Below are 13,237 nucleotides of genomic sequence, written 5' to 3'. Positions count from 1 at the left end.
GTGGAAATGAAAAGAAACTTGGGAGCCAAAGCCTCAGACGGACGACCAAGTTTTTGACAAATTTGCACTAGTCTTGAATTCTGTATTTTGAAGTTTTTTTGTTTTTTTGTTTTTTCAGAAAAAAGCAATGAGATAATTTGTCTAAATTTCTCTGGACTTTCAATTGTCACTTTTCCTTTTTTTTTATTTTTTTTTACCAGCAAATCAAATTTAAAATAATTTTATCTGTAAACTGATCAGTGTGATCATGGATAGTGATGGCAAGGGTAGTGTTTTGGGGGGCTTAATTCCCGCTACCATTTGGTTGGGCGATAGTGTGCTACCTGTCCCTGCAAAAAAAAGAATCTAGTAACTGTAACGTCGTCAGTTTGACCTGCCATGTGCCATAGATGGCTCTGGAGGATCTTTATCCTTTAAGTAGTTTTGCGGTTTAAGTGTAGTTAAATTTTGCTGTCACCTGTCTTGTGCTTGACAACTAATCAATTGCTTGAATCTGCTTTTTTACATTATAATTAACGAAACATTTTCTATGGAGTTGATATTTGTTTGCTGTTTATTGAAAAGATTTGTATTTTGAGAAGTATATTTTTTATTTGTTATAACATTAACAGCAACACAACAACAAAGTAATATTACAGGGGTAATTATGGTTTATAATTAAGACCTATCGCAAAAAGGGTTGCCTCCCCCTTGTCAGCCTATATGATCAGCTTAAGGTGTGTTTTTTTTTTTTTTTTGCGCCACACTGCAAATATTGACTATTTTGAACAGTAGTTTTGTTCGAATATATCAACAAAAAGGAAACTTAGTATAATATTTAAGATTATAGGATAGAACTAATAATTGTTTAAAATGTGACATATTAATGTCTAAAGTCATTTCCTATATGGGACCGCTTTTCTGAAATGGAATCCTGTCCGACGTACTTGCTGTATTTTTCTGTTTTTTTTCTATTTTAACTTATAATTGAGGAATAAGTCTAGTTTTGCTTTGTTTCTATCAACTGAAAAATTCAACTGAATATCAATTGAAAATTTTTAATGCTTTTGTCTAAGTTGCTCTATAACTTTTGTCGAAAACAAGTCACATTTAATCACGCATGAGACATAGGACGGTAAAATTCTACAAATACCGAGAAAAATGTTGAAACTATAAAGGAACAGAATTGTTTTGTTGCCCATCATCTTTACATTTCATGAATATAAAATTAAGGTACTAATAGATGGCCTTCTTTTCGAGCTCAGGTCCTTGTTGGCTTCTTTCAGTTATTTGTGTATATATATATATTTTTTTTTGTGTCAATAAAAGTGTATTGCTTGATATCCTTTCAATTGATAATGTGCCCTTTTTTGCCCTTTTATCAAAATTGAAACTTTTTAGGTGCTGAAGACACGGTTAGCAATTCGTACAACGGGGCAATATAAAGGGATCATCGACGTGGCCCAGAAAATATATGTTGCCGATGGTGTTAAAGGCTTCTACAGAGGATATATTCCAAATCTTCTTGGTATCATTCCATACGCTGGATTTGACCTAGCTGTATACGAGGTAAATCAGAAACAGAAGTTTCACTTGATAGAATATTCAGAGCTAGTACGATTTATTATACTGACTCGCAGTTTAGTTTTCCAAATTTTTACATTTTAATGGGATATTTATTCCTTTTAGTTGTCTGCTTTTGTCATTTTTTTTTCCAACGTATTGGACGCTCTGTAATGTTAAAATTACCCTTGAAAATGCTTTTACATAGCTTCTGCGATGGAAAGTCTCTAGCGAAGTATCGGGAGTTCTATAACGTTAAAAATTGCCCTTAAAAACGCTTTTACAAAGCGTTTGCAATGGGAAGTATCTAACAAAGAATCATAGGATTCATAAAATCAAACACTGACTTTAGTCCTTGTTGTTGTTTGTTTTTTTTGGGGGGGGGGAAGGATGCAAAAAAATTCAGTTATGAATTATTCAAAAATATCAGTTTTTAAGACAATTTAAAAAAAAATTAAGTCTATATTCCTTCTGTTATTGTGAAATTTACCTGACCATTCATTTTCGTATATTTACAATATTTATTTATGTTTCTACAATTTCAAAAAACAACAAGACTTGTCAAAAATTAAGTAGCTACTATGGTCAACAGTCTTGGAAGCCCCGTCTGGAAAAACTGTCCTAACAATGAGATTTTTGAAAAAATTTCCCTTTCCACAGAAAAATTAGGGAGTTCAACCTTTTCCCTTCTCATAATAATTTTTTTCAAACTTTGATTTTCTCTACCTGCTTCGACGGCTTAAACGTTATGTTTGTAAAAATAATTTTCTGTATAATTTAAGTATAAATCTTTTTCTTTTTTTTTGCGTTATATTTAAATATAAATCACATTTTTCAGTTAAAATCTTCATATACCTAAATGCAACTTAGCCGCAATCCTTCTTTGTTATTTCTTTTGAAATTCTAGAAGTGCAATAAGGAGTGATGGATGGCCCATAATACTGCCTTATATGTGGTGAAACTGGTTTGGAGCTGCTCCACTTTATGGCCCTTAGTCCCTAATTTTAGGAAAGAATTATTTTCAAATAGTGTGGGGGCAAATGACTGGTTCATTTCAGTAATAGGATCGAATGACATTGGGACAATGAAGGAAACATAATAAAAGGTTAATGGCAAATAGAGAAAAATTTTCTAAGATTGGGGGGGGGGGGTGTGAGTGCTTGAAATATTGTTGGAATATGTGAATTGTTGTCTGTATGCGTTTTTGAAATGCTCATTGATGTATGAAAACCATTGATAATTTAATTATTTCACTTGTTGTAATGGCTCTGTGTTGTTTTTACAACATAATAAAAGGTTAATAGCAAATAGAGAAAAATTTTCTAAGATGGGGGGGGGGGTTGAGTGCTTGAAATATTGTTGGAATATGTGAATTGTTGTCTGTATGCGTTTTTGAAATGCTCATTGATGTGTGAAAAGCAGTGATAATTTAATTATTTTACTTGTTGAAATGGCTCTGTGGCGTTTTTACAACAAATATACATCTATCTATCCCTTTTGTGTTTTCGAACACTATTTTCAGTTTTTTCTTTTATTTCACAGACCTTGAAAAAACGGTGGCTCAAGTCGCACGGCAATGGCGACAGTCCAAGTGTTATAGTCCTGCTGAGCTGTGGAATGGTCTCATCAACAATTGGCCAGCTCGTTTCCTACCCATTGGCTCTTGTACGGACTCGTCTGCAGGCTGCGGGTAATTAGATATACCAAGCCGGCTGTGATAATTAAAACCGCAACATATGCTATTTTAATCGAGAATGAGATGATTATTGGTAAATTTGGGACGAGAAATCGAATGGTGCAGTCAAAATTGTCCTATCTCGTACCGTTAAGAAGATAAAAATAGATATAAGCCTTTAAATGGCGTATGTCTCTTTTTTAACGGGTCTTGTTGCATTCAGAATGACAAAAGAGGATTATCTTATGGAGACTTAACATGGGGACTTTGCATTTGTCTTCTTTTTTTTGCTCTCTTGAAAAGTTACAAAAATTGTATATGTCGCACTTTTAATTGTCACAGCCGAATTAGTACCTGAGACTTATTAATATTAATTAACAGATTGGAATTAATCATAAACCGAATAAAAAAATTGTTAAAACAAAATGGTCTATTCAACGAAAGGAAGAAGTAAGATTTAAACGTAATACCTGTAGAAATTCCCTGCAGAAATAGCAATTTCATAAAATATCTGCAGAAACTGCTAGGTGTTACAGCCTAAAATTGTCATACCTAGAAATGTTTTTCTGTATAATGAGCATTATTAGGGTATACTTTTTTAAAAACGTTGCAGGATTCGAGAATTTTTTCGGATTGTTTCTTGAAATCAAAAATGAAGAAATAGAAGACGTTCGTGCTCTTGTGGTCAACTTATAATTATGCTTACTTTTCATCCACTTCGTTTTTTTTTTTTTTTACCTGTCAAAATTCTTTTTTCTTAATTCAAATCCTCAGTCTGTGTGGAGTTTTTTACTTGAAGTGTTTTTACTTATTTCTTTTTTCGTCTGAAATTTATTTTTGTCTGTTCTTTTTTTATTTACAATTTTTTAGTCTTCTTTCTATTTATTTCCTTTCTTTCTTCTTTGTTGTCGAATTCATTTTATCTCTGCTTTTTTTAACTCATCTTTAATTTTTTGAAGACTTGAAAAATGCTGTGAAGACTTCAGTCAAAATAGAACTACTCAATTTATTTGTTCTATCTTATCAAATTCTTATTTGATGTCGTCTATTCTTTCCATATTCTTTTAATCCCAGCCACTCGGAAGACTAAGTCCAAATGGAATTTCTGTATTCTCTCTTCTTCCTTTTATAGTCATTTTTTTGTTTCTTCTTTCCTCAAAAGCACAATTTTGTTTCAAGGCTTAAGTCTTAAGTGATATAAATGTATTTCTTTTTTTCTTATGAAATTCATTTTTTGTTTTCTTTTTTCAGTTACAATTTTTATTCTCATTTACTCTGAAGACTTAATTCCTGCATTCATCTTTCTTCTTTGATCGCTAGTTCTTTGGTTGTCTTCTTCTTTTTTCAAATTACAAGTTCATATTTCTATCCCAAATGCTCTGAAGGTTTTTAGCCCTAAAGGAATATACCCTTATTCTTTTCTCTTATCAAATCCTTCTTTCATCTCTTGTTTTCTGCAGACTACATTCTTTTTCTTTTTTCAGCTGCCTTGAATACTGTATGTCCAAATGGAACACCACCTCCACAAGTGCCACAAGAACTCTTAACAATGACAGGGCAGTTGAAACACGTTGTCAATACAGAGGGTATTCCAGGCTTATGGAGGGGCATTGTCCCGAATTTCCTGAAGGTGTTGTTCTTACCATTAATGATATTCATTTAGAATTATGGGCGCTTTTTTTTATTTTGTAGGTCTTTTTCTATATTGATGAAATTAGTTTAAAATTTTAGGTCCTTTTTTAGATTGATAAAGTTCATTTATAGCTTTAGGTCCTTTTTTATGTTGATGAAATTTATTTGGAATCTTAGGTTCACTTTTGTTTTTTAAGTCCTTTTTTATATTGATGAAATTCCTTCAAAATTTCAGGCCATTTTTATATTGATGAAAATCATTTAAAAATTTAAGCCCTTTTATATTGATATCCTTTTTAAGTCCTTTTTTTTTTAGATCCTTTTCTATGTTGATCAATTTCATTTAAAATTTCAGGTCCTTTTTATATTTACGAAATTTATTTAGAATTTAGGTCCTTTTTTATATTGATGAAATTCGTTTAAGATTTCAGGTCCTTTGTATGTCCTTTTTTATTAATTAGGCCCTTTTCTATTTGTCCTTTTTTATATTGATGATATTTGTTTAAGATTTCAGGTCCTTTAATATATTGATGAAATTCACGTAGAATTTTAGGTCCTTTTCTGTTTTGATAAAGTTCACTTAAAATGTTAGGTACTTTATTATATTGATAAAATTCGTTTAAAATTTTGGTTCTTTTTTTATATTGACTCCCTCAAATACCAGATTTTTTTTGCAATGTGCCTTTTACTGGGCACGTTTTTCATTACCCCATATGCTCTTAACTACTTGTACCAGTCCTGTATTTATTTATAATCTTCGTATTCTATATTTGGCCATTAGTTGTTATTTTAAAACGTATTTTTACAGAACAAATTGTTTTTGACCATTTAGCACAAGTGCCACATTTTGGAAATGTATTCCTTCTGTTACTGGTTTTATCAATTTTTTATGACTACTTGCATATCAAATATATATATATATATATATATATATATATATATATATATATATATATATATATATATATATATATATATATATATATATATATATATATATATATATATACTAAATGTATATTTATTAAATATATATATATATATATATATATATATATATATATATATATATATATATATATATATATATATATATATATATATATATATATATATATATATATATATATATATATAATGTAGATTTTTACTTTTCTTTGAAAAACTTCTTCTGTGGGAAACGTTTTTTAAAATTAATGAGCAATAAAAAAATACTCTTTAGACAAATGAAATTATGATCAAAACTAAAATACGAGGAAACTAAAATAAAGACTTATCAAACTACTTTGTGTTTACAATACTGTTTATTCATCAATTTTAATCTAACTTACAAATGACAACTGAAAATAATTTATAGTAAACAGTGAATTTAATCGCTAGCATAAGACTAATCGTTAGCATAAGACTTCCAGAACAAGCTGATTTTCTTTCCTATTTGTCATTCAGGATATGCTTTGTGAATAACCTAAACGCGGGGTATATATATATATATATATATATATATATATATATATATATATATATATATATATATATATATATATATATATATATATATATATATGTAAATGGCGATAAGCTTATTCTAAGCCAAAAAATTCAATTCTCACTGCTATAGAAAGGCAGGTATGCTACACTTAATTTGAACCCAGTCACGTGAAGATTTGAAGTGAAGCATCAAGGAAATTTTAAAAGCCTTGGATCGTTATAATTGTTGAGGGGAATGGACAACTTCTTGTGAACGTGCAGGAGATTAAATATAGTACGTGTAAAATTTATGAATAATATTAGTCAAAACAAGAGAAATTATAAATAAGAACTTGAAAAGCTAGACTATCTAAGACTTGCTAGACTATCTAAGAAAAGCTAAGACTTGAAAGCTATTATGAAAAAACGCTTTGGTCAGTTTGTCTTTAAGTCGCTTCTACTAGTACAATAACAGCAACAAATTTTGCCCGCCCTAACTTACAGCGATAAACCCGCTTATTCTTTTTGTTTTGTTTAGTTTTTTATAACTTTTTTCAGCTGAAAAGGTTGTGTTTATTTAGGAATTAAATGATAAAAACAAGTGTTTTTCAACAGAAAGTAAAGAGCAACATTAAAACTAAACGAATAGAAATTATTCTGTATATGAGAGGGGCTGACTCTTCCTCAGCCCTGGTTTTTTATGCTAAATTGTTAAAGCTATTTAAGAAAGCTTCTCATTCCAAATCGAAGGCCCCTATGTTTGAGTTGTCTTTCCTCAAGAATCAGGACAAAAAGTCAAACTTTAGCGTAAAGAGCGAGGATCGAGAACGTGGCTGCCTCTCTCATATACAGAATAGTTTCTATTTGTTTTAAGTTTTAATGTTGCTCCTTATTTTTAGTTGAAAACCTGTTTATTTATATTTAATTTCTGATTGTTTTTCAGTCAATTTCTGACTGTTTTTAAAATTCTCCCGTGGATAACACTCCCATCCCCGCAAAAATTATCCATGTAAATGTCCATATATTTCTCAATAACAAATTCTATACAGGGAGAATATGGCCAAATTGTGTAACTTACAGCCCTTTCTCCAGATATTATGGAGGATCATGTCATCACCAAAAGCATAGCTATCGGACCGTTATCCATTCTGAATTAAATGGTTATCTTAAAATTCTGATCGAATGTCTTTTGTGAAAAAAAATAGGCGAGGGAGGAAGGCTTGATACACTCCAATCTTTTTGGTTCCTTAAAAGGGCACTAGAACTTTTGATTCCCCTTTAAATGAACTATCTACCAATCTTCTAGGACCATTTTTTGCAAGTAGGAGCTCAAAACTTTAACAGTAGGGTTTTCTGATATCCTGAATTTAATGATTTAATGGTGTGATTTTCGTTAAGATCGGTTGACTGTTTGGGGATGTCCCCTCCCCCTTTGAAAATCTGGAAATTTTTTCAGGCAACATTAAACTTAATGAAGGTAATATATTTGGAACCAGCATAAAAAGCTAATTTTTTTTATGTATCTATTGTTATAAAAATTCAGGTTTTTGAGCTTCGGCCACTTTGGGCCGAGTCGTTATTTATTTGCACTTCGTTACTAATAAGAGTATGAATGAAAAAATCGTGTTTGAATTCCAGCTATTGCCACGTAGTTAACAAGGCCTCGCATTTTATTTGTGGCAAAGCTTAGGTGTTGCAAATTAATGTTGCAGATGCATTTGGGGATGATCAATAATTGTCAGAGGCAGTGAAATAACGAAAGAAGAAAATGCTTTCAAAAATGTATCTATATATTTTTATCATCATATGTAATTTATCTTTGAGCAATATTCTGGACGTTGGCTTAGTTCAGGTAAACTCCCTCACTGGCACTGACATAGAGTGCTATCATCAACTGCTACCTTTTATTTGGTGCAACAAAATTACCGTTCTTAAGCGCTTGAGCTCTGAGCATCGCAGTGGCTAACTGTCCCTTTTTCGATTGATCAGTCAGATGGCCAAAGTCCAAGATGGTGGTGGCAGTTTATCAGCAGATTTTTAGCTTGCTCTGTACACTGCTTCTACCATCCCTGAATTTTTTAAAGAAATTGCTGAATATCTCAGGTTTTCCTTGAAAGAAAATTCAGGTTTTCACTGTCATCCATTGTGAACTTGTATTTGCAAAAAAAAAATAAGTACAGACATACTCGTATATTTTCCAGTGTAATTAAAGATATCTGCGAAATGATGGATTATTTTCACAATTTTCTATGGAAAACGGTAAAGGACTTGATTTTTTTTAAATTTTAATTCATGAAGCATGAACGCACATTGTGCAATTGAAATTGATTGCTTTATTGCTGGAGTACACGCAGTTAATTGGGCAAGAGCGACAGGTAGTCTTAAGAGGATTTTTAAGAGGGATTTTTAAGAGGGAAGGAGGCAGGGGATTTTTAAGAGGGATTAAGAGGCAGGGGATTTTTAAGAGGGAAGGAGGGCATAAATAATTGTATTTACTATTGAATTTTTCATGTTTGATTTTGATAATTATTTTATTTTGGAGATTCATTGAAACAAAATGACATGAACTATGTTGCTAATAGCTGCCTACCCCAACCCCTTGAAAAACCCGTAAAACCGCTTGGCCTCTTGGCAACTTACACCTAGCTATTAAATAAACGATTAATTATAATAAAAACATAAAGAAAAAGAGTAAAAAGCAAAAAAATCTTTTATATTTCTTTTATTCCATAATAATGAAAATGAAAAATTTTCACAAACACCTATTTATCTGATCTCTTAATTATTCCTGGGTGCTGTTTTGCTATAATTTATCTTGTGCTGATTTACAATATACATATATATGTGTATAGTCATTTATTTTTATTTTTTTTAGGTTGCACCTGCTGTGTCAATCAGCTACGTTGTCTACGAGCATGTGCGGCAAAAGCTAGGGGTGAAAATGACATAACATTAGTACCTTTTAGGAATTTGGGGATTCACATTTTAGGGTGTTTTATTATTTCATAAGAGTACAATGAGTCTGGCACCGCAGTCCTACCGATTCTTCAAGTGTGTTAACTCGTTAATTTGTGATTTTTTTTTTTTTTTTATTTGAGCTCCAGTCAAGAACGTATCCAGGACTTTTTCAGGGGGTAGAGGGTGTTAAAAAAAAACTTTAAAAAACGCATCTAAAATTTGTTTATATTCATCTTTGTTATGTTTTTACGATTCGGCAAAACATTTCAGGGGAGGGGTAAACCCTTTAACCTCACTCTGGATACGGCCTTGGCTCCAGTATTGGATTTTAATGCCGGAATAGGTTTATATATATCATTTGCATTCATTCAATAGGCAATATGTGATATATATTTTGAGGAAGGCCAATGACCTAAGAATTTTGCTTTATTATATTATTTCTGTTCTTGTTCTTTTCTGTTCGACTGTTTTGTATAGTTTTCATTTTATTCTTTAACCTTTGTATATTGTTTTATTTTCTGTTTTGTCTTTATTTTTTCTAAGCTCGAACTTGTATTCAACCAATAATAAAAAGGTTCATGTTCTGTTTATGCAATAAATAAAAAGAACTTAAAAGAATAAAAACAGAAAAATATTTCATTTTTCCCCTTTCTACCGAGGTCAGGCTAATAGCCGGGGTTTGTACCCTTGATGGTTGAAATAGAACGGCTAGGGCAGAGAGTGGGTAACTTTGGAAACTGGTTTACAAAAAAAAAAACATCAACGCCATCTTACGTTGGCGACACTTGGCATTTTTCAAACTCTGTAATCGTTTTTCATATCAGGAACATAGATCAGACACTTATTACTGCCCTTAATTTATAAATTACACTAATTAAATTAATTATTCTTACTAACACACAGGAAAAAATGCCAAGTGTCGGTAAACGCTAGATTGTGTTCTAGTTTTTCGTCAACACTGGCACCATTTCCCACTTTTATAAGTTATTCGTAATCTTTGGGCTGGAGGCTAATAACTTTAGTCTCGAGTCTTCAGAACCGATCGGTCCTCGGAAACTTGCCGCAGCCAAATCGGGATGGCATTTAATGTATCTAAGTTTTATATATTCTTTCGTTTGTTGGGCCATCTCATGCCATACACGCTTTAATATTTCAGACTTTCTCTCTAGGCCACAATTGCCACAGCAATGTTTTTGTTGTTGAAAAAGTATAAAGTTTTTTTTCTAATAGTTTTGCATAACTATATTTTGTGTATGTATTTACAATTGAAAGTATGATGATTTCAGAGATTGCTGCTTTAAAGAGTGAATGGCTTTGGCCACTGTCTGTGAACTAGTGGCGGGCTTGTATCTGGTAGACTCCAGGCCAACGTAATCATCCCCTTTGCTCTTTTGTTGCATGATGTGCTGTATTCCAGTTTGTTAAATAAACTATTGCTGGCACTTGAATTATGTTATATTTGTGGTGAGCCAATTTAGATAGTTTTGACTTTGAAAATTTATTTTCAAAGTCAATTTAAGTTTTAAAATGGAATTTACAACAAATTGTATGAATTTTGGAGTTCAAGATGCAAGAATAGGTAAAAAAAAATTATTATTAAGAAGACTTTTGGGCAGTTTTCGCGACTTGGAAAGCTGATCCAGAATCACTTGCCATGTATTTCTGTGGCTGAAAATGGTTATGAAAAACTTTCCATTCAGGTTGTTTCGTGACTTGAAAACGCTTTCCACTATTTTGGAAAGTGAATCCAAACAGCTCCTGGAAATCGGAGCTGAAAACCACATTTCTGGCGTAACTTTCAAACAGGTCAAAGAACGTGGTAGAACATCCTTACATTTGTAAAAGAAAATGTATGTGGCACAAATGAAGAGTACCAGTTCCTGTTCCAAAGTCCAGGTAGACTAGATAGCGGCCCTGAAACTTTTCCAGTAGTTTTCGTGCTCCAAGCGTCGTCTTCACTTTCCAGTTTCCCATTTTTCCTTTCCAGCAGTTTTCGAGACGTGCAACCGAGCTGGAAAGTTATTTCTGAGAATATCGTGAAAACTGCCTTTAATTCGGGTAGGCTAGATAAAGTGTTGCTCTGGAATGTGGGCGCTTCGAAAGGCAGAGAAAGACTTGAATGTTTTTTGGGGGAACTGTCTAAGAACAGCCTTAGGTACCTATTTAACTGACCGTATTTAAAAAAAGCAGATATGTCTATCGATCCTACTTTCAAGGGTGACAACAAATGAAGGGTGAAGATTGGTGGGTCGCGTTTCACAGACGAAGATAGATCGCCAAAGATTATATTTTTCTTATCCAGCAAACTGGTAGAAAGAGGTCGTAACAAAGGATTTAATGGAAATTGGAACTTCGTAGAGGGCAAACAGCGAAACAAAAAGGGAAACAGGTTTTGAAAATCTTCAGTTATGCACTTTATTTTTATGCAGGTTAGGTCATATCTGGACAAGTAGTGGGAGGCGTTGAATTTCTATAATAGTGGTTGGAATGTGTTAGTGTTTTCCTCATTTGTAACTGTTTGCTAATTACAGAATAGAGCACAATGCACTTATACTTGGGTCATAGAAAGTGGACTATGAAATCTTTTAGTGAATCCTGATTATATAAAGATAAGAACAAAGAATTGTGCTTTTTTTCTTTTGGTTTCCTTGTAATTACTTTATAGTCCCAAATTTCTAGGGGGCCATGCCCCCCTGTAAATCTTCAGTTATGCACTTTCACCCTGGGGGCGCAATTAAACCCCGTTCTCAATGAATACGGCCTTGTGAGTAGCCCACTTCATGTTTCTCCCAGCATTTCCGGCCATGGAGCATTGCGAGGAGTATTTGATGTCTTGGGGGGTTTGTGTTGTTGTTATTTTCGTGTATGTATGTATGTGTTTGCTGTTAATGAGCTCCAGTATTTAAAACCAGATATGTTCTTTTTTTCTTTTTTTTACTCCTAATTCGTCAATCCTTTTCTTGTTCGGTTTTGTAATGGTTTTTTGTTCGGTTTTTTGGATGGCATGTAAAGTCATTAGTGCATATGGGTTAATGCCTAGTAAGGGATTTCACCCTTTATATGCATGTACTACCCGTGTGTACATATGCTTGGTCCATAAGAAAAGAGGGCTATGAAATCCTTTTAATAAATTCAATCAGTATGTGAAAAGTGTATTTTGAAATCCAAATAGTTTTGGGTAAGCGCCTTACCTAAAGCCTTGATAAATGCCCTACTTAGCGTTATTCATTCATTAGCGCATTGTAGAACCGGTTTTTTCGTTAGTTTCTTTCAGCTTTGCGTGAGACAACACAAAGAAGTGACAGAATAGACGGAAAATGTAAAATTTGGGCTAAATTTTTGCACATTAGGGAGGGGGAAGAGTAAAGTTTTACCCCCACGTAATGTGCAAATATATGGCCCAAATTTGTTTCTAAAGTATTATATTTTTAACTTACCTTGGCATATTTCATTGGAATTCAGCGTCAGTGAAACATATTAGAAGAACATTAGGTAGGGCGTACGTCATACAAGTACCGGGTTTTGGAAAAAAAATTATGTGAAGATATTGAACATGTTAGAGGGGTAGATGGTGCCATGTGGTTTGTGTTGACAGAATCCATCAGTGCATATGGGTTAATGCCTAGTAAGAGATTAGATAATTTTCTCATTAAGGAGATAATCATAAATTATGGGCTAATGTATAATAAAAGAAGAGATTATCTGATTTTCAGGAATTGTTTTTATCCAGTTTCGGAATATTTGGCTATTTCAAGGAACAGCATAAAACCTTAATCATCTTGCCTTAATATCAAGCGCATAGCCAAATTTCTCATTTGGTGATCTTATAGTCAATTAACTTTATTTAGCTTGCCTTGTGTTCGTGCTAGATGCCCCAACGTTTTCAAGTTTCTTAGTTAGGACCCGTCAAAATCGGGTGAAAGGAGAAACTTGGAAAAGGAGTGCCTGATCCCTGATCCACGA

The 13,237-nt window shown here is 32.6% G+C and overlaps 1 protein-coding gene across 1 annotated transcript in view; it reads left to right on the top strand.

Moving 5' to 3' along the window:
- The window catches only part of SCaMC (Short Calcium-binding Mitochondrial Carrier), a 111,349-nt gene extending 100,627 nt beyond the window's left edge, over positions 1 to 10,722 (top strand). Inside the window, 4 exon segments of the mRNA XM_089088048.1 lie at positions 1,381 to 1,548; positions 3,085 to 3,232; positions 4,702 to 4,847; positions 9,192 to 10,722. Coding sequence (XP_088944174.1) covers positions 1,381 to 1,548; positions 3,085 to 3,232; positions 4,702 to 4,847; positions 9,192 to 9,266 — 537 coding nt within the window. The 3' untranslated portion in view covers positions 9,267 to 10,722.
- Positions 10,723 to 13,237: the final 2,515 nt, after the last annotated feature.

The sequence above is a fragment of the Artemia sp. Qi Xiang Cuo genome, chromosome 1 (genome assembly GCF_049724085.1).
Source record: "Artemia sp. Qi Xiang Cuo chromosome 1, ASM4972408v1, whole genome shotgun sequence".
NCBI classification, from domain to species: Eukaryota; Metazoa; Arthropoda; class Branchiopoda; order Anostraca; family Artemiidae; genus Artemia; species Artemia sp. Qi Xiang Cuo.
The sequence above is the reverse complement of the archived record's forward strand: the minus strand, read 5'-3'. Positions and strand labels throughout refer to the sequence as shown.